Source organism: Periplaneta americana, chromosome 16 (genome assembly GCF_040183065.1).
Source record: "Periplaneta americana isolate PAMFEO1 chromosome 16, P.americana_PAMFEO1_priV1, whole genome shotgun sequence".
NCBI classification, from domain to species: Eukaryota; Metazoa; Arthropoda; class Insecta; order Blattodea; family Blattidae; genus Periplaneta; species Periplaneta americana.
Window position 1 is genome coordinate 152,385,081 of NC_091132.1, and position 24,917 is coordinate 152,409,997.

A 24,917-nucleotide genomic window follows, 5' to 3' on the forward strand; every position below is an offset into this window, starting at 1 on the left:
GTCACCTGTAAGTGACATTGGGCAATAAATCTTATTGACACAGTTAATGACTGCAATATCATATTTTATTCAGTGGATGAGACTGAATCGCTGGCTGGATGTCTGTATGGATCTTTTCCATAGAGACCACAACATACTTGCACGATATTTCACCGGAATTCACAATACGTCAAGTCTTTTTGTATTGCATCTCTTCTTGATACTAACCACGCATTATGACAGGCTGCATGGAGACCAAATGCAAAAAGTGGGTACCACCATTTTGTTCCTTGAAAGCTCACTTTCAAAGAATGAACATTTTCGTCAAATGTATCTACTCCTCACTTGTATTTGATATACTATTCAATAACCGAAGGGCAATCCACTTGAATTTTGCTTCGTTTCCCTGCAATAACACTGACTCGATCTGCTTTCAAAATTGGAGTTACATTGTGACAGTTCGAAGCAAGAGTGACAATATTATTATCATGCCATCGAACAACAGCATCATCATGTGTCACAGCGAAAGATATTGCACCACGATTGCGCTTTTTCATTTGCTTAGCATCATTCTTTAACTTCACACTTCCACATGGGTTTTTCTCTAATGGTTCCTGTTCCTCCATTTGTGTTCAGTAAGAAATGACAAAAATTTGAGACTTGTGAAGAAATTGTCAAAGTAAAAACTAAGGTGAAAAAGCTGCCGGTAATCTGCTTTCAAGTTCAAATACAACAGCAGCTAGTAACCCATATTCTGCTTGGCCTGTTTAGCTCCTTGGTATGGTTCAAACGCAGCGAGATAGCCAAGACGTGTAGCTGCTGACCATAGTTTATATCCAAAACTCAATGGCTTTCCATGAATATGCTGATTGACACTATGTCTCCCATAATAGGTAACCATTGTTTCATAAATAGATTTGTAACTCGACCATACCTTTTCAAACTGTTGGCCAAAATTTTCATGTAGAATCTCGAAGTATCTTCAGACTTTACCAATTCATCATTAGGAGGAAGTTTGAAATAAAATTGTCCGAAAGATGTAAATATTTGTGGATTTCTGTAAACCTACTTCTCGTCATGGTATTGGATACAGGTTCATTGTGTACATCTGATTTTGTTTCGCAGAACATTCTTATGCTTTGGGGAGACATGTAGCCCGTCAGTAAGAGAATGGCAATGTAAGCTTTTTATATCTTGTTTGTCCAATTCAATAGAATGATTCCTTTGGAGGGCATACAATTTTGACATTTCACACATGACAGCAAGTATTTCTGCACTGAACAGGAGCTCGAAACATTAGACAGGAGTAAGTTTCGGTTCATTATAATCTGCAAATGTTTCATCTACGTTGCCTCTTCCAGATTTACAAGTAAAGATTTTTTTTTGTCAGACCACTCTTTATTACGAAGAGAAATATTAGAAGTAGATTATTTTGTTTTTTTTTTTTTTTCTCTGCCGAAGTCTGACTAATACTAGAAATAGATTGTCTTTCATCGCGAGAAATGTTAGAAAAACACTATTTTCTTTCGTTGACCATAATTATTTCTTCCATGTATATTCGATCTGAATTCGGTAGTTTGTTTTTGTCTGTTGAAACTTAAGTGTTTAGTATTTATTTCCTCAATATAGGAATTGGGCATTGTTATCTGGTCAATTGTTGATGGTGTCGGGTTATTTCCTTCATCATTATCTATTAGTACGTCATTGGCAGAAGTAACGTTGACTTCAAATGTGGATCTGACTATTCTTCCTGGAAGATGGTTGATGTCATTGGTTGTTTCGTCACCACTTTCCTCATCGATAACTGGTCCATCAGCTGGTGGAAATATGGTAATATAACTTACAGACGATGCTTCAACTGTATCTTCGTACATCATCTCCAGTATTCATACACAGTCAGACTATAAAAGAAAAATAAGTAACATAACTATACTAATATAATGAGATCGGACGCTTAATGTATATGATCAATGTCACCTGGAGGTGACATGACACTTTGTAGTCCCTATATACACTATATGCATCTTTTTTACTTGTTTATGAAAACTGCATATGAAATATCAATAGTTTAGTAATGTATATATGGAAACAAAAATAAAACTAGTTAACTCTTAGTTCTATTTTCACAAGCCATTATGTGAAGTGCGAACGAAGTTGAGATTCTTCTGCATCCACACTGATGTTTTCTTCTCTACTGCTGCAGATGCTGCAGATTTACGAGCTAGTCGCCAACAATGGTTGAAATTCAGTTACCAGATGTCTATTAATGCATTGTCCATGGCGATATTTGTTTAAATACATTTACTGGTAATTTTGGACAGCTCGTTAGGAAGCGGCACCTGTAGGTGACATTGGGACATCAAGAGAATCTTTCGTTAATTTTGTTATCCGTCACCCAACACAGGAACGCTATTGAGTACCTTCCTGGCACTTGACTATTCAATGTTAGATGTAACAGTTGTGTTCCTGTAGGTGAGTAATCATAACCTAAACCACTTTAATTTCAGGCTCGGGTAGATTATACCCCATGTTAGTTTTTCCAGATTTATCTCATTTCTTCTCTAAACATAATCATGACATCCTCATCGAAGGACTGCATGCAGGCTGATGATCCGAAGTTCAGTGGTTGGACGCACAATACTTTGGAAGCTGAAGAAAGTGACTTTAGAGACAATGACTATGATACAGATCCAGATATAGATTCAGTGGAGACTGCAGAAATTATGTTTGTCACAACTGCCTAAATTCAATATAAATATTTAGTACAAGTTTTGTAACATTGGAATTTATTTTTAGGTTAATTTATGCATTATTGTTTACAGTTCAATGTTCTGATATTCAATTTTGTTAAGGATTAGGTTATGTGCTTCCATTCCTTGTTTATTAACAGAGTGTAAAACTGTGTCGAGGAAATTCTCAAAACATAAATTCATTGGCAGCAAAGCCTTCCTTTCCATAAAAATATATATATATATTTTTTTAATTATGAAATATTATCTCATGTGCTCCAAACTTAATTTCATTGCCATATGTCACATAGACATGAAAAAAGCGCCTGGTATTTAGAACTGGGTAAAAATAGTTAGTTAGTGGGGTTTAAAAATGGCGCGTCAGCATCTATGGCTATTTGCGCCCTTATCTAAAATTCTTTACAGAACAGAGACATAATACAATAATCAGAATGCTTAAAGAACTAAAAAACGTTGTCACGATTAAAACGAGGTACACAAATGCAGTTTCAACAGGGTGATGCATAAAGCATTATAAAAATCTGACCTTAACTAGTATTTAAAAAGAGACAAAATAACAATACAAATGCTACCATAAATAAATTATCTGGCGTATTTCTAAAATACTCGGATGTAAAAGGTCCGAATGTCAAGTTTGTTAAAAAACTTATATACTAAATAACAAGTGTAACCTCCGGATGTAAAGGGTCCGGAGGATAATTAAAACGGGTCAAAAACTAAATCACCCTGTCAAGTCCAGTACTCGATAAAAATCTCAGGACTGCATTTGTACAATTAAAATAATTTCCAAGAGCGTCACGAAGAGTCGGCCGAATTCCATATTGCCGACGGACACGGTCATATTTTCTACAATGCAATAAAAAATGTTCCACCGTAAGTGGAACATGGCATAGATCACACTCCGGCTGAAGCTCGCCACGTAGCAGATAGCCATGTGTCAGATAACAATGGCCAATCCTCAACCGGGTGAGTAAAACTTCTTCGTGTTTGACGCTCTTGTGGACGAATCCCAAACTCGAACAGTATTCTTTATTCTTCGTAATTTGTTTTCCTCTTGTGCAGACCATTCTCCTTCCCATTGCCACCATATTCTACATTTCAAATAATTTTGTAAGTCTTGCCACCTCTCGCGCCAATATACCAGAGTGCCATTCGTGGCACCATCCTTGGCTGCAGCATCTGCGGCCTCATTCCCACGAATTCCGACATGGCCAGGAATCCACACTACTAAAATCTCGCAATCAGAGCTTAGGAGTGTGTGGAACAGCTGGTGAGTTCTTAACACAAGGGGATCCTCTGAATAGAGAGACTGCAAAGACTGAATGGCACTTAAAGAGTCAGAGCAGATTAGATATCTGCCCCGAGGTTCTCGCATTAAAAACAATAAAACTCTGTAAAAGGCATATAATTCTGCAGTAAAAACACTGGTATATTCGCTCAGTTTATATTTAAATATCTGTCCATTTGCAACGAAGGAGCAACCAACACAATAATTTACTCGGAATCCGTCAGTATAAACTAAAGAATAATTTGGATATCGGGATAAAAGTTCACTAAAACGAAGTCTATAAACAAAAGCTGGTGTAAAATTCTTAAAACTTTGGCTCAGGCTTACATAAAAAACATGGGGCGTCGCATAATCCACGGTGGAGTGATGGTGTATTCTAATGTGCGAACGGATGGTAGATCGACGTCGAGCTCAGAGAGCAGTTCACGGAATAGCACACCTGCTGGACGAGGTCTCCGTGGATTTTCACTCTATCGGCCGTAAAGAGACGAATGATGGAAAGAGTCGAAAGAATTGTGCTCAGGCTGCGAGCGGAGTTTAACCGCATATGAGCACAACAGGACATTACGTCGCCGATACAGTGATGGTTGCCCCGCTTCACAATACAGGCTCCCTATCCGACTCGTTCGGAAGGCACCTGTAGCGAGTCGTATCCCCCGATGATGGATAGTGTCTAAGAAACGTAGCTTAGATTTATTTGCTGAGCCATAGATAAAACAGCCATAATCCAGCTTTTAACGGATAAGAGAACGATATAGACGTAAAAGCACTATGCGGTCTCCACCCCAGCGAACCCCTGACAAAAGGCGTAAAATGTTTAACGATCTTCACAATGCCTTCTCAAATCACGGATATGCGCCTCCCACGTTAATTTATAATCAAAGATAAGGCCCAAAAACCTCGCAGTGTCTGTATATTGCAACTCCACTCCATTAAGGCGCAGTTCAGGATGTGGATGGAGTCCACGATGGTAGTAGAAGTGGACACACTGCGTCTTCTGAGTGGAGAATTTAAAGCCATTGCGAAGAGACCACTCCGATAGCACATTGATGACCAGTTGCAACTGTTGACCGATAGTTGGCAGGTATCGGGAACTGTAATATAAACTGAAGTCATCAACGTACAAGGGAGAAGATACTCGGTTACCTACACAATGTGCAATGCCATTGATCGCAATGCAGAAAAGAAGAACACTTAATACAGACTTCTGCGGAACGCCATTTTCTTGGAGATGTTCGTTAGAAAGTGTGGTGCCTACTCGAACTCGGAAATACCGCTCTGCCATGAACTTCGCAATAAACGTTGGCAGACTGCCACGAAGTCCCCAGTCTTACAGGGTTTGCAGAATTCCAAAACGCCACGTGGTATCGTAAGCCTTTTCTAGATCAAAGAAGACCGCCACAAGATGTTCCTTCTTGAGGAAAGCATCTCTAACTGCGGTCTCAAGCCGAACAAGATGGTTTGCGGCGGATCTGTGCTTGCGAAAACCACACTGGATGTTAGATAATCGGTTTCCCGATTCGAGTACCCACATCAGGCGTTTGCTTATCATCTTTTCCATAACCTTGCACACACAGCTGGTGAGACAGATTGGCCTGTATTTGCCAGGTAAAGAAGGGTCCTTTCCCGGTTTCTGGACTGGAATTACAATGGCAGAACGCCAAGCAGATGGAAATACACCCTCAGTCCTGATTCTATTGTACATAGACAGAAGAAAGGATTTTTCAGCTGGTGGAAGATGACGAAGCATGCGGTTATGGATGTTATCAGGGCCAGGGGAGGTGTCAGAGGGGATGTGTCTAGTGCCGCCTCCAGCTCCTCGGAAGTGAACGGTGCATTGTAGTCTTCAGTGTTGTCAGATTGAAAATTTAGGTTTCGTTTTTCTGCAGTATCTTTGATTTTCAGAAATTCTGGGTCGTAATTATTTGAGCTGCTTATTTGTGAAAATGTGGTAGCAAATATTTCAGCAATGTCTATTGGACTGGTGGTCGTTACTCCATTGTTTAGAAGGCCCGGAATTACAGAACTGCGTTTCCCCATTATACGACGGACTTTGTCCCATATGGTGTTAGCTGGTACGTTGTGTTTCAATGAACTGACGTAATTTGTCCAGGACGTCTTAGCATCGCACACATTGCGACGAGCTTTGGCTCGAAGACGTTTAAATTGGACAAAATATTCTTGGGTCGGATGGCGCTCTAATTGGCGTAAAGCACGTTTGCGGTCACGGATTTCATCTCTACAGGCATCCGTCCACCAGGGGACAGAGAAGCGTTTTGGCCTGCAGGACGACCGGGGGATAGATAATTCCGCTGACTTTATAACCACAATTGAGAAATGGTCTACTACGGAGTCCACATTTTCATGGCCGTTATCATCGAATGATATGGACTCCGAAAATCTGACCCAGTCCGCCTTTTTAAGAACCCAGTTTGGAGATCGAGATTCCGCCGGACGTAAAGCGGACATACGCATTCGAATGGGATAGTGGTCACTACTATGTAGGTCGTGAATCACAGACCATTCGAAATGCGTGGACAAAACTGGGCTACAAATGGAGATATCTATCATGGAGTATGTACCGTAAGCTAAGGAGAGATGTGTTGCTTCCCCTGAATTCAGGGTAACAAGATTTAGACGGGTACATACCTCTGCTATTTTATTTCCTCTGTCATCATCGGAATTTGAGCCCCATGAATGGTGGGATGCATTAAAATGCCCCACTACCAGATATGGAGCAGGTACCTGCGAGAAAATATCTTCAATGTCATGCACTGTGAAAGGTGTGTCTGGGGGTATATATACAGACACTATTGAGAACTGGATGGAAGGTAGAGTGACTCGAGCGGTTATGCATTGATGTGGGCTGTTGATGTTGATAACAGAGGAAAAGACACTTTGGCGGAATAGGAGAGCACAACCTCCGTTGGCACGAATACCGGCAAGGTCATCGTACCGGTGAACGTAGTATCCCGAGATACTTAGGGAGACATAAAATGGCAGGGTTTTCATGATAGATCAATTGCTGTAGTTCTGTATATCTGCTGCGTACACCGTTCACATTCCACTGTACAATATCAGTCATCAAGAGCAGCTATATCATGTTGGTGGCTTAACAGGGGATCTTCTCTTCTTTTCCTTTCTATGGGAAGATGCTTTTGCCTGCGACTGCTTTGTCTTCGACTCCGGCGACTCACTTGCAGTTCGTCGCACTCCTGATCGCGATCTTGATCGAGGACGTGATCGAGAACGTGATCTCGACCTGCCACCCGAACTAGGAGTGCGACGTTCTGGTGTTCTACTAGGCCTACAATCCTTCTCTGCTGTCATAACAATAATTTTCTTAGGGACGTAAGGCCTGATGTCAAGTCCACAAGTGTCGTCTGACTCAGCAGTCTGAGTAGCGGCGTCTACATATGTCTGGGTTGCGATCTCAATTCACTTCCCAGGTATGTTCGTAAGAGGTGGCGTTTGTGTGGTGGCATCGATTCCCTCTGTTGCTCTCTGCAGTACAGACGCATAGGACTTATCAGTTGCCTTCTTTTCTTTATCTAAAATACGCTTACGTGCCTCAAAGAAGCTAATATTTTCCCGGACTCGAAACTCTTGAATCGTCTTTTTCAGCATATACTTTGGGCAGTTTTTAGAATTTGAAGCATGGTCCCCAGAACAATTCACACAGTGCTCGGCGCCAGTACATGGGTAATCCCCATGTTCTGCACCGCCGCACTTTGCACAGTTGATATTGTTTGTGCAACGTTTTTGCGTATGTCCGAACCGTTGGCACCTAAAGCACCGTATTGGTTTCGGCACATACGCACGCACAGGGACACGCTCGTAGCCGACAAAGATATATTCTGGCAAGAGAGACGTTTGAAAGTTAAGAAAGACTGTGCTCAGGGGTTCAGTCCGTCCGTCCCGCTTCCGTATTAAACGGTAAGCCTTGGACACGGACTGTTCCGCCAGCTCTAATTGGATCTCTTCGTCTGATAGACCATCTAGAGAATCTGTATGCACAACTCCTCGCGTGGTGTTAAGCGAGGAGTGTCGTTCAACTCTGATGGGGTATGACCCCAGCAACTTTGCTTTCAACAGCGTCTCACTCTGTTTTGCAGATGCAGTCTCAACGAGGAGACTACCGTTGCGGAGTCGAGTTGCATTTCTGACCTTTCCAACGAGTCCATCGAGCGCACGTCTCACGTAGAATGGACTAATGTCTTTCATAGTTTCTTCCGTTCCGTCCAATGTGATACTGATAAACTTTGGAGGCGGCACTTTTACAGTAACTTTCTCAGGGTCCAATTCCATAGCAATTTTCGTCATATGACCACCAGTCGTACTTTCTCCTGTCTTATGTTTCTTATTAGTTTTTTCTCAAGGAGGAGAAGAAGAGCGCGTAGAAGCCATTTTGAAACTGGCCCCCCCCTACGGAACCGTCGGCGTCAGCCTGCCACCGGGGGGGGCGGAAGAAAAAGACACCAAAAAAGTCTTCTCTGTCTGTGCCGGCCGTGGGGACCCCCCCACAGCCCGATCCCAAGCAACCTACTTCATGCAAGTTACCCTTCAAACTGGTCATTACACACCTAATGGCAAGTCTTACACCAGAGGCGTGTCGCAGTTTTATGCCCCTACCACGGGAATAACCGCCCGTGGCTCCCCACTCTACACTGAACACAAGTGCCAGACTACTTCGGCTAACTCCGACCTACCCTCCCAAAGCCGGAGCAATCCGAGACCGCACGCAGCTTCAGGGGACTTGTGGTTGATTACACTGCGACACCCATACGTCAGCGGTAACACGTAGGAGCAACATATCCGTCCCGGCGAGCAGAGTCGGTCACCAGGACGTTTAAGTCGCTCCGGGACCCCATTGGGGCTTTACGTGAGTGTACATGACTACTGGTCCGGGCTCCGCACCTAGACTTGCATATAGGGGCAGTATGAAGGGTCCACTATTGCTTCGTTGCTGGGCGCCCTGTCGGGCCACACAAGTCGGAAGTCGCGCTCGAAACCGTGGGACAGGACCACGGAGATAGGAAAGATCCCCGCTGGTGAGACGGGAGTTATAAACCTAAGAAACTTAACCTAATAATAGATATAAGAAGTAGAAGGGGAAGAAAAATGAAGCCTCATCAGGCATTGTTAACAAATCCCGTCATGGTGGCGGACGTGGCAAGAACAAACACAGCGGGGATGGAGAGGTGAAAGTGGCTGTGATGATGTGGTGGGCGTTCCGCATGCAATGGCGGCCGGCGAAGAGAAATAGTGATGAAAAAGAAGAGAGAACGAAGAGGAGTGGTTGGTGATAGGACGAAAAATGGCCGAAAAGAAAAGCACGAGAGCCACCATTGCACCCCCCGGTCACCACTTGGAGGAACCCACCTCGACCGGGCGTAAAAATACCCCACATCCAAGACAGTGTGACAAAAATAATATGTCCCAGGTTGTGAGTTAACATTATTGCACGTAAGAGCGTATGACCAACTGCCGAATAGGTCTACACACAGTAATGCTAATATACGCGCAGTTCGATAAATCTGATAGGTCAGTGTTGATGAACAGATGGTTGATTCTCTTGTTAAATAAGAATACGATTTTCCAATTTGCAAAACTTTCCGGTCAGGCGCGATGCTTACCAGATTAAATTAAATCGCAGCTTCTGGTAAATAGCCTAATTGCTATTAGCTTAGGGAATTAATGTCGCCCCAAAACAGTTTGATTCCGTTATTTAACGTTTTTGGCAAGCATCAGTGATGTGCATGCAGATTAGGTCCATATTTCTAAGTAAGACAAAAGAATGTCGTGTCTGTGGTCAAGCGGCTAGCACGCTGGTCTTCTATCCACGCGGCCAGGATTCGATCCCTGGTCAGGTCATGATGGAATTTGTGGTGGACAAAGCAGACGTTGCAGAGGACTTTTCTAGGGATACTCCAGTTTCCCTATATCATTTCACCAACACTTTTCATCTCACCCTCATTTCATTTATCATATACAATAGTGAAAATAGACTGGGGTGATGTCTCGGGGTAGGACGGGTTTTTGATGGTGATATAGGAAGGGCATGGGGCTCAGGAGGTTTCTCGTCCGCGAAACGGTACCTGGTTCTCTCCGGGGCTGAGGCAGGATGGCTCACCTTTAAGTGTCGGATTCATGAACGCTATCCAGGCCACCTGTCGGATTTAGACAATCATCACATGTATACGGTGCACAATGGGCTAAAACAAGCCTAAGTGTATGTAAATTTAATGATCTCGAAAAGATGTGGTAGCTATCAATACGATAAGATTTTATTGAAAAATAAATAATATACAGTGATATATTATAAAGATGAATAGAGATGCCGATTGATGATGTTCAATGAGGATTTTAAAATGGTTGATGCAATTGTCTGAAGAGTCTTTTCAGGAACCTTTAATTTTCTGAGAATCTCCAATGTAAATTAAAATTAAACGATAAAATATCATGAATCCAGTGTTTCCTTTTCGTGTTTTGGATATTTATTTCTTCTCTTTCTTTCTCTTCATATAACTATGAAATCCATTTTAATCTTCAACAAGCTTCGGTTCGATTCCACTAGATGTGAGCAGCAGCAGATGTTTCATTTCGATTCAATTTGGTTCGATTCTGTTAAATGGGAGCTAGCCTTTAGTGTGTAACAGAACAGTTTGTAGCACTGTAATATATTAATTTTATTTTTTGTCATGTCTTTGTATTCTGCAGGAAAGGAACTTATTCAATGAGCATATGATTGGGATAAAGGAAGAATGCGTGGACCAGAGTTATATTACTTCAGATATGAAAGATGAAGAAACAAAAGAGGCAGATAATTTTGATTTTTTTAAGTGTGAAGTTCAGGTGAGTGGGATACTGGTTCTTTTTCTACTGATAATTATCTTATAATCCATTTGTCCGACACCATCTCTTTACATCTGTACCATTTTTTTCATAACTTATGAATTCAATTAGGCCTACATCTTCAGAGTAATACAGAATGAACCAAAATAAGCGAACCTTTTTTCTTTTATTTATTATGAAATAACCGTAAAAGGTACAATGAAAATAGAGATGTACATTGAAAGCCAATACATTGGAGATTATTTATGAAAAATAATATTAAGCATATGACCACCATTCACGTCCTGACATAGACGGATACTAGTCACCACACCTAGCATAACCTTCTCCAAAGTTTCTTGCGAGAGATTGCGAATTTCTGTACGAATGTACAGCAATCGTTCTTGGTTTATTCTGGTACACCTTATTCTAGAGGAACCCCCAGAGGAATTAATCAAGGACAGTGAGATCTGGCGATCTCCGAGGCCAGTTAATGTTTCCATTCCGAGACATCACATGAGCTGGAAACATCGTTTGACCATTGTTGGATGTGGAAAATGTGGATGGGATATGGTTCCCACAAGATGGAACAACCAGCCACGGCTTTGCTTCAAACGATGTTCCCAGCTAAAGTGATGTCTCGGAATGTAAACATTAACTGGCCTCCGTGATCGCCAAACCTCACAGCTCCTAATTATTTTCTCTAGGGGTTCCTCAAGGATAATATGTACCTGAATAAACCAAGAATGTTTGCTGTTCTCAAAGAAAACATTCGTAGAGGAATTCGCAAACTTAGGAGAAGGTTATGCTAGGTGTAGTGCCTAGAATTCGTCAATGTCAGGAGATGAATGGTAGTCATATGTCCAATATTATTTTTCATAAATAATCTCCAGTCTATTAGCTTTCAATGCACATTTTTATTTTTGTTGTACCTCTTAAGGTTATTTAGTAATAAATAAAAGGAAAGGCTTCACCTCTTTTGGTCCATCCTGTATTAGTTAAATCGTGCTCTTTTTTTCCGAAAATAGTATATATTTGCATTGTAGTTTTTTATTTTTTTATTTTAAAGGACTTAATTTATCCGCCGGCTATTATGGCTGGCATGGAACAAGATTTTCGAATATACAGGTGACCCAGAAGGCTTCACCCATACTTCAGAAGTGTACCAAGAGGGCCCCATAGTACAATTTTAATAATATTTGCCTAGCCAATTACAAACTAAATAATAACAAGGCTGTATTTTAAAATATAACATATTTACTTAAATAATATTTATTTGTAGTAAGTGCAGTGAAGCGCATGGGTATGGCTAGTATTTTAATAACATTGAAATCGGGTTGAAATGAATACAAGCCATATATATGAAAATTGGAACAGAATCTCAACAGTTCACGACCATAGAAAGCACATATATCAAAATAGAAACAATCACAACAATATTTCACGGTCTACCGATATACCGAAATATTATATAGGCCTACACGATATTATGACATAGATGTTAAAGCGTGCGTAATTAACTTAACCTTTCAACAACTCGGGATAAGTCTTCACCGATATTTTCTACCACACTGATGTGAATTATGATTCAGAACTGCGAAATTCAGTCTCAGTTCTTATATTTGACAAAACAAGGTCACTGTATTTATGTTAGTTTCAAGGCTAACGCTTATCTTCAATAAAAATAGCTCTTTCTCATGGAATTAACAAAGAAGTTCTATATTAAATAAATTTTATGCACGAAAAAAAATAAATAAAAAGGCTTTTCCACAGCGAGCTAGCACGGTCATTAACTAGGCAATGCTGCGATTATCTCAGTAGCTGATTGCAGAATAGTTGCCTCATCTTGCACCCTCCCAGGGTTACCACCTTGAAGAGGTGAAAAGTTAGGATATTTAACGGCCAGTATTCCATTTTAAAAATTAAACCTTAAGTACTTTAATTTGAAAATAAACGACAAATACTATATTAAACATTTCTAAAGGTATTGAAATTAATTATGTTTATCTTAGTAGCCTTGTACAAATCATGGGCTGAGGTGGAGGCTGGAACTTATAGACGTACATATCTGCTGCAGGGGCCTTTAAAAGTTTCTTCTCATGTACCAAGGCTTCTAAACTTCTCGTACGTTGCATTAGTATCGAGCTTGTTGGCGAGGAATCGACGGGGAAAGGAGAGGTATTCTGACGTCAGAAGATAGCTGAGCGCGCCAAAGCTCAAATGCTTCAAAGCAGTATCTCGTGTTTTTTCTTGTTTACGTTGTTTTGAATGCATTATGCCAGTCAAAAGGTGTGCTCTTGCGGTATGCAACAATTCTAATTATAAAAATAAAGAGTTGTTTTTCTTTACCATTCCTAAAGAATTAGAAAAAAATGGGTAATTGCATGCAAAAGACAGGATAAATTCAATCCTGATACAAGCAGAGTATCATTTTAAAGATGACGATTTTGTTCCTGATTTTCGAGCAGATTTAATGAAAATAAAGCCGAAACGACTGAGAATGTTAAAGCCTACAGGTAAGTTTAAATAAATCACGTAGGCCTATATAAGTAGCCCACATTAATATCAGCTTTGTATAATAATTATGTTATAGTTGCGACGCTATTATTCCCGGCGTGATTCCTCCTCTTTGCTTATGTCTTAGGAAGTCAAGGCTCTATAATGTCTAGGTAGGTAGTATCGTTCGCCATTTTTGTTCTTTCGTTGCCGAGCTACCAGACGAGTGATCTATTTGCCACACCATTAAACATTATCATGTCGTAGCTCCTATGATAATAAATCAAACGCACTGTAATTAAGCAAATAATTGAGCGGCAAATGATGTCCTCGTGTGCTTTCTGCGAACGCCAACGAAAGAGCCGAAATGGCGGGCGATTATATTAAGTATTTATCCAGCCTTAGGAAATGCATAACATCTTCATCAGCGAATCACAAGACGCATACATTTAAATGTAGCCGACCTGCAACGTGATTGGCTGCCAGAAATTAGAGCGACGGGACTATAGGTTCATCTATGTTAACCTTCAATTATTTTCTTTCTTTTGTAATCTTTGCTGGGTTGTACATGACTTACAATTTAACAAAATAATCATGGTACTTATACTGAGAGTCGCATACCAAAGAGGTGGAGGGTTAGTGACTGATACCAGTGATGTTTTTCACTATAATTCTCATTACATTGGTTTTATATTAACGATTTATGACATTTTGTCCTTATGGCATATTCAATGGGTTAATCATAAAAGCATCCAGTGACAATTCATTGTTGAGTTATAATGATTATTGTAAACGGACGTGTGGCTGACATTTCGTTACCGATACATGCTCCTTTTTCCAAACTTTAGAATGAGATATTAAAAAACATTCAATGTTAGAATTTTTATAAACACAAGACTGGGAACTAGCAGACGAAAACGGACGGCAGACACTGAGAGCAGACGAATTGTTAAGAAATACAGAAAAATAATGTAGTGACAAGGTGTAAGTACGTACAGTTTTTATATACACAGTATAAGCACTTTCAACGCGTTTATATTATGTCATGATACGTACACAATTGATTTATACCCATTGTAATGTTTTTATTTCAAGCAGTTATGTTTATAATGTACGCTGATGTCGCTATCAATTTGAAAATAAAGGACCAATGAACATGGACTCTTCGCGCGTCATCAGCCAATTAGCCATTTGATTGGCTGATGAAAAATGAGATAACCTATTGAATTGCTCATTTAGATCATATTGATGAAATTCTGAACAACTCAGATTTATTTTGACCATAATTTCACTTTCCACGGATTTTACGTGAAATTTGTTTGTTTTTCGTTAAAGAAAACACTCTTTCTACATGCGCGTTACTGACAGGAATGGACAACACAAATTTTACTATTTTTAGTAAGTTAGGGGCTGCATATTTGTTTAAAAAATGGACCCAAAATACCGTCAGCTGTTCCATTCCAATCATCATAAAAGATAAGTAATTTCTCTTTAACTCCACTAATCTCAGAAAAATATTTAATACTGACTGGAAAGCACTTAATATTGCCTTTATTTGAGGCATCTGTCCAAACAGAGAAAAAAGTGTCATCTTTTAAGTTATTCTCACTAATTTTACGGAATGAGGAGACGATACATTTTGAACAAGCATATCACATTTTGTGCTTCCACACTGAAGTTTTGGACTTAACTTGGAATCTTTGAAAATGCCCTCGCTAACGTAATGCTACAATCAGTAGAAAGATAACTAAGGTTATGGATGATTGCATGATATGCAAACGACAATAATTCAGCACTTCACTTTCAATAGGAGAATGTTTCACGGTAAAAAAAAAAATTCAGTCGATTTAGTTTTAGCACTCGATGCACAGAAAGTTGTGTTTCTTTCTGTGTAAATGTTTTCTCACTGCACCAATTCCCTAGCTTTTTATTGAAAACGAAGCAGGACACACTATACAATTTACCATACCTTCGTCATCACATTTAGCTAATCAACTTCTAAACTGATTATCTTGTAACCACTGATTGCGAAATGTAGGCCTACACATTGTTTTCATCTTTTTCTTCCGTTTATCATTTTGACTGTCATAACTGTCACCATCACTGCTTTCACTTTCATTGTTGTTTCCCTTTAATTTAGAGAACATTTAATTGAAACGAACCCCTAAAATGTCAGAAACAATGTCTGCGTCTTGCGAAACTGCGTAACAATAGCTATAAAAAAAAAAGTGGCGACGCTCTTATTCCCGGCATGACTCCTCCTCTTTGCTTATGTCTTAGGCAGTGAAGGCTCTATAAAGTCTAGGTAGGTAGTATCGTTCGTCATTTTTGTTCTTTCGTTGCCGAGCTACCAGACAAGGAATCTATTTGCCACACCCTTAAACATTGTCATGTCGTAGCTCCTATGATAATAAATCAAACGCACTGTAATTCAGCAAAAAATTGAGCGGCAAATAACATCCTTGTGTGCTTTCTGCGAAAGCTAATGAAAGAGCCAAAATGGCCGGCGATTATAATAAGTATTTATCGAGCCTTAGGAAATGCATAACGTCATCATCAGCGAATCACAAGACACACACGTTTATATGTAGCCGACCTGCAACGTGATTGGCTGCCGGAAATAACAGCGACGGGACTATAACATACGTGCAGTGCATTTTATAACTGCCACCAACCTAGTCTTTACTTAATTTTCCCACCGCTCCACGACAATGAAACACGAACTGCAGTGACTTGATTTCTTAGAAACAGAAACACGAACCCATTGTTGCTCACTCTTCCATTTGTAAATTTAAACAGTTATGATTATGAAGGTGACCAACTGTAGAACTTTAAAGAAAAAGAAAATAAATATTCCTAATATTATTACAAATATTAGTTGACGTAAAACCTTAAGAAGACTCTAATCGAACTCGGCTTGTAACTTAAAATCAGAAAAGTAGGGACATTTGAACGTTCCGTCATACTCGTTTCGGTACACAGGACAGTTATAAAAAAGTAGGGACGATTCCGACAAAATCAGGACAGGTGGCAACCCTACACCCCCCCCCCCCCCCCATGTTCATATTTGTTCTGTGTTCGTTATAGGGAGAGTTACTTAATATTATACCGTTCAATTTCTTTTTCATAGTACCAACATATTTTCAGGTCTAATCAGGAAACTATATTCCTCGATTATCCTGTAAGGTATCATGTTACATCTTAAATAACTCTGTACGCATATGACAGTATCCTCTTTATCCTGACATGTGCTTTTGCGGTCATGTATCATGTATTACAAATTTGAGAGATTATGAAATGTTGGTCTTCTGAAATTCAGCAAACTTTCCTCTTCATTCAGGAACAAATATTTTGTTAATAAATAATTGGTACTTTATTTTGGACAAAGTCATTCAGTTTCTTTCATTTAATTTATTGTATTCCATCTTGCATTCAGAATTAAAGCTTCAAGATGTGAAACAAGTCAAAAGTTATATAAAATGTATTTATTTTTTAAGATTGGTTATTTAACAACGACGTATTAAACGTCGATGAAATTGGTGGTAGGGAAATGGTATCTCGCGAGATGAGGTGAGGTCGAGGAATCGCCATAGATAACCTGGCGTTTGCTTTACAGCTAGAGACAAGCTCTAAAAACTCAACCAATTAATCAGCCCAAGCGGGAATCAGATCCCTAACCAAGAGCAGCTTCAGATCAGCAGTCTTTCGATAAAAATCGCCTCTTGTTTCCAAGATCTTCTTACATAGTTTCGCTTTTTTGCAGTGAAGGCGAATGATGATAATGCTTTATATTTGCCACAGTACGCAAAAAACTTTTGCGTTACGAACTTCTCTCCATTGTGTTGTTTTCATTTTTTAAATCCAAAAAGCAATATATAATTCCTTTACATATTATGTTGATATTAAGAATCATGTCCTATACGCTGTTTAGAAGGCATACTTATACCATTGATTCCATTTACTTTGATATTGTATTTGATAGCAAAGAAAAGGAAATGCAAATTGAAGAAACAAATTAAAACAGGAAATAGAGAATTTAACTGTAAGAAGACCAACTCAGAATTCACCATTTTGTAAATTTCTGCTTAGAGCTCCAAATAATATCCAATCAACTTACAGAATTTAATAGTTCAATATGATCGTCGAGTCACTCAAGCAGCCTCTCTGACACTTAAATCTCGGTGGATGGAATGTAGTTTTTATCCCTGTGATTTCCTTTAAGTTCACATGTCGTTGCTGTTCCTTATTTTTCTGTCTTATACAGGAGCTATTTCGTTTGTTATGGTTAACAGTAATATCCTCCACTTCGCTTGCTTCATCATTGGCCTAAGACAGCGATGGGGAACTGAGCATCATGGGTAAAAATTCCATTTGAACCCCTTTCCAAGGTTTAGCATCGTTTGTTTATGTAAGTAGCGGAGCGGAACATTAACTCAACATTGCAGTTGCGTTTACTTAACTTTAAATATCGTTCATTTGCGATAAGAGAGGCACAACTCAAAATTTTTCATTTTTGAGATTCTTACAAAAATGAACTCCAAAAGCGGTATATTTTTATCGTGAATAACGACAAATACGTGATTACATTATTTTTCCCCCAGATGGCAGATATGTCTTTATTAAATTGTTTTAATCTAACAAAATCATTACAACAACAAAGACTTAATTTTAGTTGTTACGAAGCATTCAATCTGAAACTTTTAAATCTTTTCATGAACAGTGGCAAAATTTGTGTTGCGTCTTTTCATTGAATATTTTTTTTTTCAGCGGCAAGGAATTATTCTGCGTTGTGTCAATATTTTAGATAAGTAACAAATACTTATTTCACTTCCCTTATCATCAATAAGCTTACATTTAATATTGTGACGGTATTTATGATTAAAACTATTTTAATTTAATAATTAATTAATGTTATGTCTGTCTATTTGAAAAGTATAATAACGTTTTACCTTTATTTTTAATAGGGTTCGTAATTTTTTTTACACGGAAATGAGTCAATTACGTTCCTATGTAATTCTAAAGCTGTCAAAAAAACATTTTTAGAAAATGATGTCTGGCAGCCGATTACTCAAACACAACTCGAAGGTTTGTTCAATAATATACCGCAAATTTTATCAAGATGAATAGTATTAATGCCTAGATTAAAAATTTAAAGGAATTACAGTGTCCCTGTAAATGAAATAAGATTAAAATATGTAACATGAATAATGATCTGCCCTGTTATTTATAGAAAGTAAGCACGCTAGTGTAAATGATGATGATGCAAATTCTAAATAGAATGTTTTTCATTTAACATTTTTGATTTGAAAACAATTGATGTCACCTGTTCCATTTGGCATGTGGGAGAAGCAGAAAGAGATGTCAATGAAATAGGTATTTGTGTACTTAACTTCTTGGAAGAAAAATAAAAAATGTCGGCTGAAGACATAAACATAATTTGCTATACTGATCATTGCTGAGGACTTCTGTTCTAAGGATCATGATCCATCTGTATATGTTCACTGTATCCAAATTCCCAAATCTGAAATCCATTATCCATAAATTCTTGATAACTGGACACACATAGGACAAAGATGACAGTGCCCTTTCAATGATCGAGAGCGAAGTAAAACGCGTGTCCAAAAGTGGTACGATTTCCACTCCACATCATTTTGTCTCTATTGTTAAAGCTGTAAGGAAAACAAGACGGACCAACAAAACCAAAAAAATATCCCATAAGTACTTTTTCAATATCAAGAATCTAGGAACAAATTACAAGAACGCAAATTACTTCAGAAACACAAGGAAAATCAACGAAATAAAGGTTTTGACAGTGCATCAAAGTCATCCATTGTCATTTTTCTACAAAACATTCTATTTCGACGAAGAATTTCAAGAAGTACAACTAAAGAAATGTTCTTCAGGAAGTAAAACCAAAACCAAGAGTTCAGAATTGCCACAAGTTTATAATAAAAAAAATAGTTTTAAGTGAGTGGAAAAAGGCAGATTTACTAGATCTGATTAAACCAAATCACATTCCAAGCTACTATAAAGAATTCTTTGAATCTCTGAAAGTGTAGAGAGATGTTACGAACTGTATTGAAAGCGTTGTGCTGTAGTTTATGTTTACTGGGCAATTTGTTTCTAAAATAATTTTGTGTAGAGAATTTCAGATTTTTTATAATGGTTCTCAATCTAGATTGTTGCTATTATAGTATTCTTTTCTAACATAATTCATAGTCATGTATTTAAAAATAGTCTTTAAATTATACGGTTAATTATAAAGTATAATTTTCATAAAAAGTTATTACATTCGTTTGTCAATACAACAACATCTTTGTTAAAATTTGAATTTATTAATGAATGTCACAGAGCATCCTTATAATATTATTGTGTAATGACATGCCAATAAATTATTCCATTGCATTAGTTCATCGAAAAATTACTTTTCTACAAACACAATAATTCTGCAGTTATTGTACAATTGCAATAATTGTACAATTATTGTACGTCAGGTAAATATTCTCACTGTCATAACTAAAAACAGACAGATTTTTATTTAAAAAAAGGACACAACTTAAAATAATTGTTGAAATTATTGAAATTAATTAATAATTATGGTACTATACGCTACAACACTAGAAATATAATACATGTGCAAAATTGCATTCCGTTTGGAAAAAGCATGTGCCTACAATTTGAGTTTTAAGGATATGAAAATTTTAAAATGCTTCTCCTGTAAAATTAACACCTTTTAAGTTGTGTCACTCTTATCGCAAATGAGCGATATGACGGAAGTTTCTTATGTTTAATTCTAAGTAAACATTCCGCTTTTCCATCTTTAAGGGATAAAAATACTTTTCTTCCTATTCATCGTAGAAATTAAACCTTCGTTTCGAAGCTAACTTCTTTATTTACTCGATAAGTAAACATACGGTTTGTAGAGAGTAATGGGTCAACACCAGTGATCACAGCTGAGGGGGGTCAAGTCCACGTGCTCGGCACTGGCATTGGACCGGCTTGAAGGAGAAAAAGAGGGGAAGGTACTCATGAGAACATGTTCCGCATCCCTGGCCTAAGGTTTTGAGCGTTTTGTCTTCATGCTGCATTTCCAGGTTTGAATTCTATCTGGTCCAACGGAATTGAAGGGTTCAGAGCCATTGTGGTCCAAGCACCAATTATTAAAAACAGAGAAAGCAAGGGTTAAAGTTAAGTGAATACCATAGTTTAATGAAAATTGATATATCATTTAATTTTAATGTGTAAGGTAAAGTACCCAAATAAGAGACAGGGCCCTAATAAGAGATACTTCGTTAACTTCTACGGTATAATCTGTCATCTCTCGACAACTATGAGAACTCAATGCTTGTACTTCTAAGACATTGTGTTCTTAGTCTGGCTTCAGTTGAAAGTAACCAACGAAGCTGAGAGCAAGGAAAGTAATTTGTCACAATTTGAACTTTTTTTATTGGTTTTTGTTGAGGACGTGAACAGCAGTGAAGGTAAGCTACAAAAAATGTAGTATTAATTTTATGAAATTCCTGGGAAAATGTTGTATATAATAAGATAGATTGATAATTAAGAAAATTAACATTTATGACCTGGGGTAACTATTTTATTTTTATTCTTTCCGTTCCCTAATAAGAGATACCCAGGGGTCCTATTAGGAGATAGTATCTCTTATTTAGAACTGTTATTTTTGGTATTATTATGATGCCCACATTTGAGAGTGTACGAAAAGCGTTAATTTTTCCCGTTGTATCATAGGGATCAACGAAAGATTAATTAAAATATTAATTACAAGTAATGATGAATTGGGTGAATCATTAATTATCCATTGCCATTAATTATTTATTACAAGATCACTAATTGAAATGATAAAGTTAACATTATTAAGGATTAAGGTTAATTGTTCATTGAAATGACTAATGACATTAATAGCTAAAATTAATTGAAATTGGTTAATCTGACAATAAGATCTTACTTGAAGATCAAAATGTAAGTGTGTAATTCGTAAAATATTTTCTATACATTTCAAATAAAACTCTTGTATAGGGTTCTAAGTATCAAAACTATTAAATGTAATGTAGTTTTATTAACGCCCCATTTTCTAGGAAACTACCATCAGTCTAGTTATTAATTTGCTTCTGATGCAAGCGTGTACACTTTTATTCTGTTAAATGTAATTTAAACAGCAATGAATATATTACTCTACAGTTATACAACACTTCTATATACTAAGTTTTAGCAATTTAACTATTTTCATTTCTTCAGATGCCAGGGAAAACGACAGCTGTTAGGCGTAAAACTTGGGACCCTCAGAGGATGAAGGAAGCAATTCTTTCTGTCCGTTCCGGTCAAATGGGATACTTACGAGCAGCCAAAACGTACGGAGTACCAAAAGGAACAGTGGAAAAATACGTTAAGGACAGAGACAAGACACCAGAGGACATACTAAAAGTGAGGTCGGGTCGCAAACCAGTGTTGCCGCCTGAACTTGAAAATATGTTAGTGAAATACTGCCTGCAAATGGACGAGAGATTCTTTGGGTTGCGAGTGAGTGATATGAAGCGAATGGCTTTTGAACTAGCAATTAGAAATGGTCTCCAACATCCTTTCAGTGCGAACAAAGGCAGTGCTGGGAAGAAATGGTTCAGGCTGTTCTTGAAGAGACACCCAATCCTGTCTTTGCGCACACCACAAGGAGTGTCAGCTGCAAGGATTAAATCCTTCAATCCTGAAAATGTGGCCGTGTTTTTCGACATTTACGAGAGAGAACTAGAAAAAGTAAATTTCGATGGACACAGAGTCTACAATGTTGGCGAAACCGGGTTGACTGTTGTCCAGCACAAATATCAGAAAGTCGTTTCTATGAGAGGGAAGAAACAAATTTCAAATTTGACGTCTACTGAAAGAGGGGCGCTGATTACAATAGTCACGTGCATGAATGCCACAGGGAATTTTGTTCCGCCCTTGTTTGTTTTCCCTCGAAAGAATATGAAAGCTGAGCTGATGGACGGAGCTCCCCCTGGATCAATTTCGGGATGCCACACTTCAGGTTGGGTCCAAACCAACATTTTTTCTAAATGGTTCGACCATTTCATAAAGTTTATCAAACCTTCCGAAAGTAATCCAGTGATTTTAGTGTTAGACGCTCATTACTCGCATACGCGAAACATCGAGGTCATTGAGAAAGGTAGGTCCAACCACGTGGCCATCATTTGCCTTCCACCTCACTCTACTGCTAAGATGCAGCCGTTAGATGTATGTTTCATGAAACCACTGAAGACGTATTACGCTCAGGAAATTTCCACCTGGCTCCGGCATCATCCTGGACGTGTCGTCACACATTATCAAGTTGCTAGCCTCTTTGGACTTGCTTATCAGAAAGCTGCAACGATGCAAAATTCGATGAACGCATTCCGCAAATGTGGACTAATTCCATGCAACAGGAATATTTTTGCCAACGTCGATTTTGCCATCCATGAAGGGGGTTGGAATGATGAAACCGTAATTCCTGGTTCGGAACATTTCGTTGGACCTGTGGAAATATCGCCACTACCACAGTTACAAAAGCAGCAGCAGCAACAACAACAACAACCACCACCTCAAGAGTCGCAAGCATCAACCAGCGGGGAATCGCAAGTGAAGTCATCCAGGGCAGGAAAAGCAGCTCTCATAACATCAAGCCCTTATCAGAAACAACTGAGAGAAAGTTTGTATAAGGCAAAACAAAACAAAGATGGAGCTCACAAAAGGTTGTTCGATAAACAACAGAAATCACAGAAAAACAGAAAAGTTCAACTCAAGAAGCACAACTTGACTTCGTTCAGTGATGAAGATTTCGATGAGGAAATGCAATCAATTGACAGTAGTGACTCCGAATTTGAAGGAAATGATGATGATGCAGAGTGCTTATTTTGCACTGGACTTTTTTCAGATGACACCAGAGGGGAGAAATGGGTTCAGTGTTCAAAATGTCGTCGTTGGGCACATGAAGACTGTGGCGCTGATGAAGAACATTTCATTTGTTCAACTTGCTGAAAACAGCGGAAATAAAAAATTGTGTCGGTTGAAATGGTCAGTAAAATAAGTGCAATAAACTTACAATTACAATTTGGAGATCCGAGTTTATTATTCTGTCATTCTTCTTTCTCCAGCAAAATGTAATGCTGACGCGCCCTTCAAATTTCACTATCATCATCATCATCATCATCCAGCAAAATGTTAACATTACCAATGGTAGTCTAAATAAGATGAAGTTCACTTATGACCGAATTTAATTTTGTAAATCATATTAATTTGACTTGGCAAAATGCCAAAAAAGAACCAACACAGCCTAATTTCTGTTGGGAGGAGTTAAACCATTATAGCACTGACAATTTCAATTTTCAAATGTTCCTGAATTTATTAAAGTGTACATCATTTAACAATGCGAAACATTACTTCAATTTTCAGCTAAATGATATTAATTTTTTGTCCATGTTCAAGAATAAAGTTAAATAACACACGTATTTCTTATTTGGAACTCCTTTCCTAAACATCATTATTTCCCACTTTTACTTATTTTTACAATTCCAAATAGTAATAAAAACTGACTACAATTTGTATTGTCAATTCTAAAAATAGACAAAATGCTGTATGTATTCCACTCATTCAGATTAAAAATATATATTCCCATCCTCATTTAATAAGCATTTAAAAAAGTGTCTCTTATTTGGGTACTTTACCTTATACATTATATTACTTGCCATATGTTTCCATAGAATTATGGTAATAACTTCATTTTAACCCTTGTTTTCTTCGGTTTTAATAAATGGCGCTTGACCCACTATGGTTCTGAACCCTTCAATTCATGTTGCTGAAAGGTGAAGTTTTCTACAGTACTCATAATAATATTATAGAATCATTCTCATTGAACAAAATATGCAACTTATGACTGCTAGCTGATTCAAAAATTTTCTCAGGTTGTTTTTTGATGAGAGCACTGGAAGCGAATTGATAGGGATCGTTGCACCCAGTGTTGTAATTAATTGGATTAAAGAGATGAGTAGATCACCATTATAAATGATGTTACCATTGTAGTTTCGTGTGGTTTTCTTTCGTGTTGCAGTATGATGATAATGATGGTGAATACAACACTGATGGAATGCCGATAAAAATGGCAGACCATCATGACAATTTCCCTTTTTCTATTAAAAATTATAGAGAAAACAAAATTATGAGTTTTGGTCCCCTGTTTACAAACATAGTGCTCCATTTTTTTTAGTTAATATCTCTCTCACTTACTCCGATTTTCAGGAAGAGTCATGTAGCTTAGACACAGTGGATGGAGAGCTGATGCTGAAAGGAATGTCATCACCTGATGCAATGTTGACGGAGAGGTGAGTGCAAATTTTCACTTCATTGGATTTTTTTTCACTTTAATGTTTTCGTAAAGCATATGATTATAGCGTTTTTAGAAACATTTGTCAATGAACGACCGATTTTACTGTTAGGACCAAAGTGTTATATATCTACCTACACTAAAATTAGAAGTAATACCATACTACATATCTACTATCATCACTAACACCAGTACTGTTATATTA

The 24,917-nt window shown here is 38.1% G+C and overlaps 1 protein-coding gene across 1 annotated transcript in view; it reads left to right on the forward strand.

The window, feature by feature from the left end:
• The window catches only part of LOC138691356 (uncharacterized), a 38,061-nt gene extending 14,063 nt beyond the window's left edge, over positions 1-23,998 (forward strand). Inside the window, exons 3-4 of the mRNA XM_069813259.1 lie at positions 10,738-10,872; positions 21,601-23,998. Of these exons, the coding sequence (XP_069669360.1) occupies positions 10,738-10,872; positions 21,601-23,370 (1,905 nt within the window). The 3' untranslated portion in view covers positions 23,371-23,998. The remainder of the gene's footprint in view (positions 1-10,737; positions 10,873-21,600) is intronic.
• The last annotated feature ends 919 nt before the right edge of the window (positions 23,999-24,917 follow it).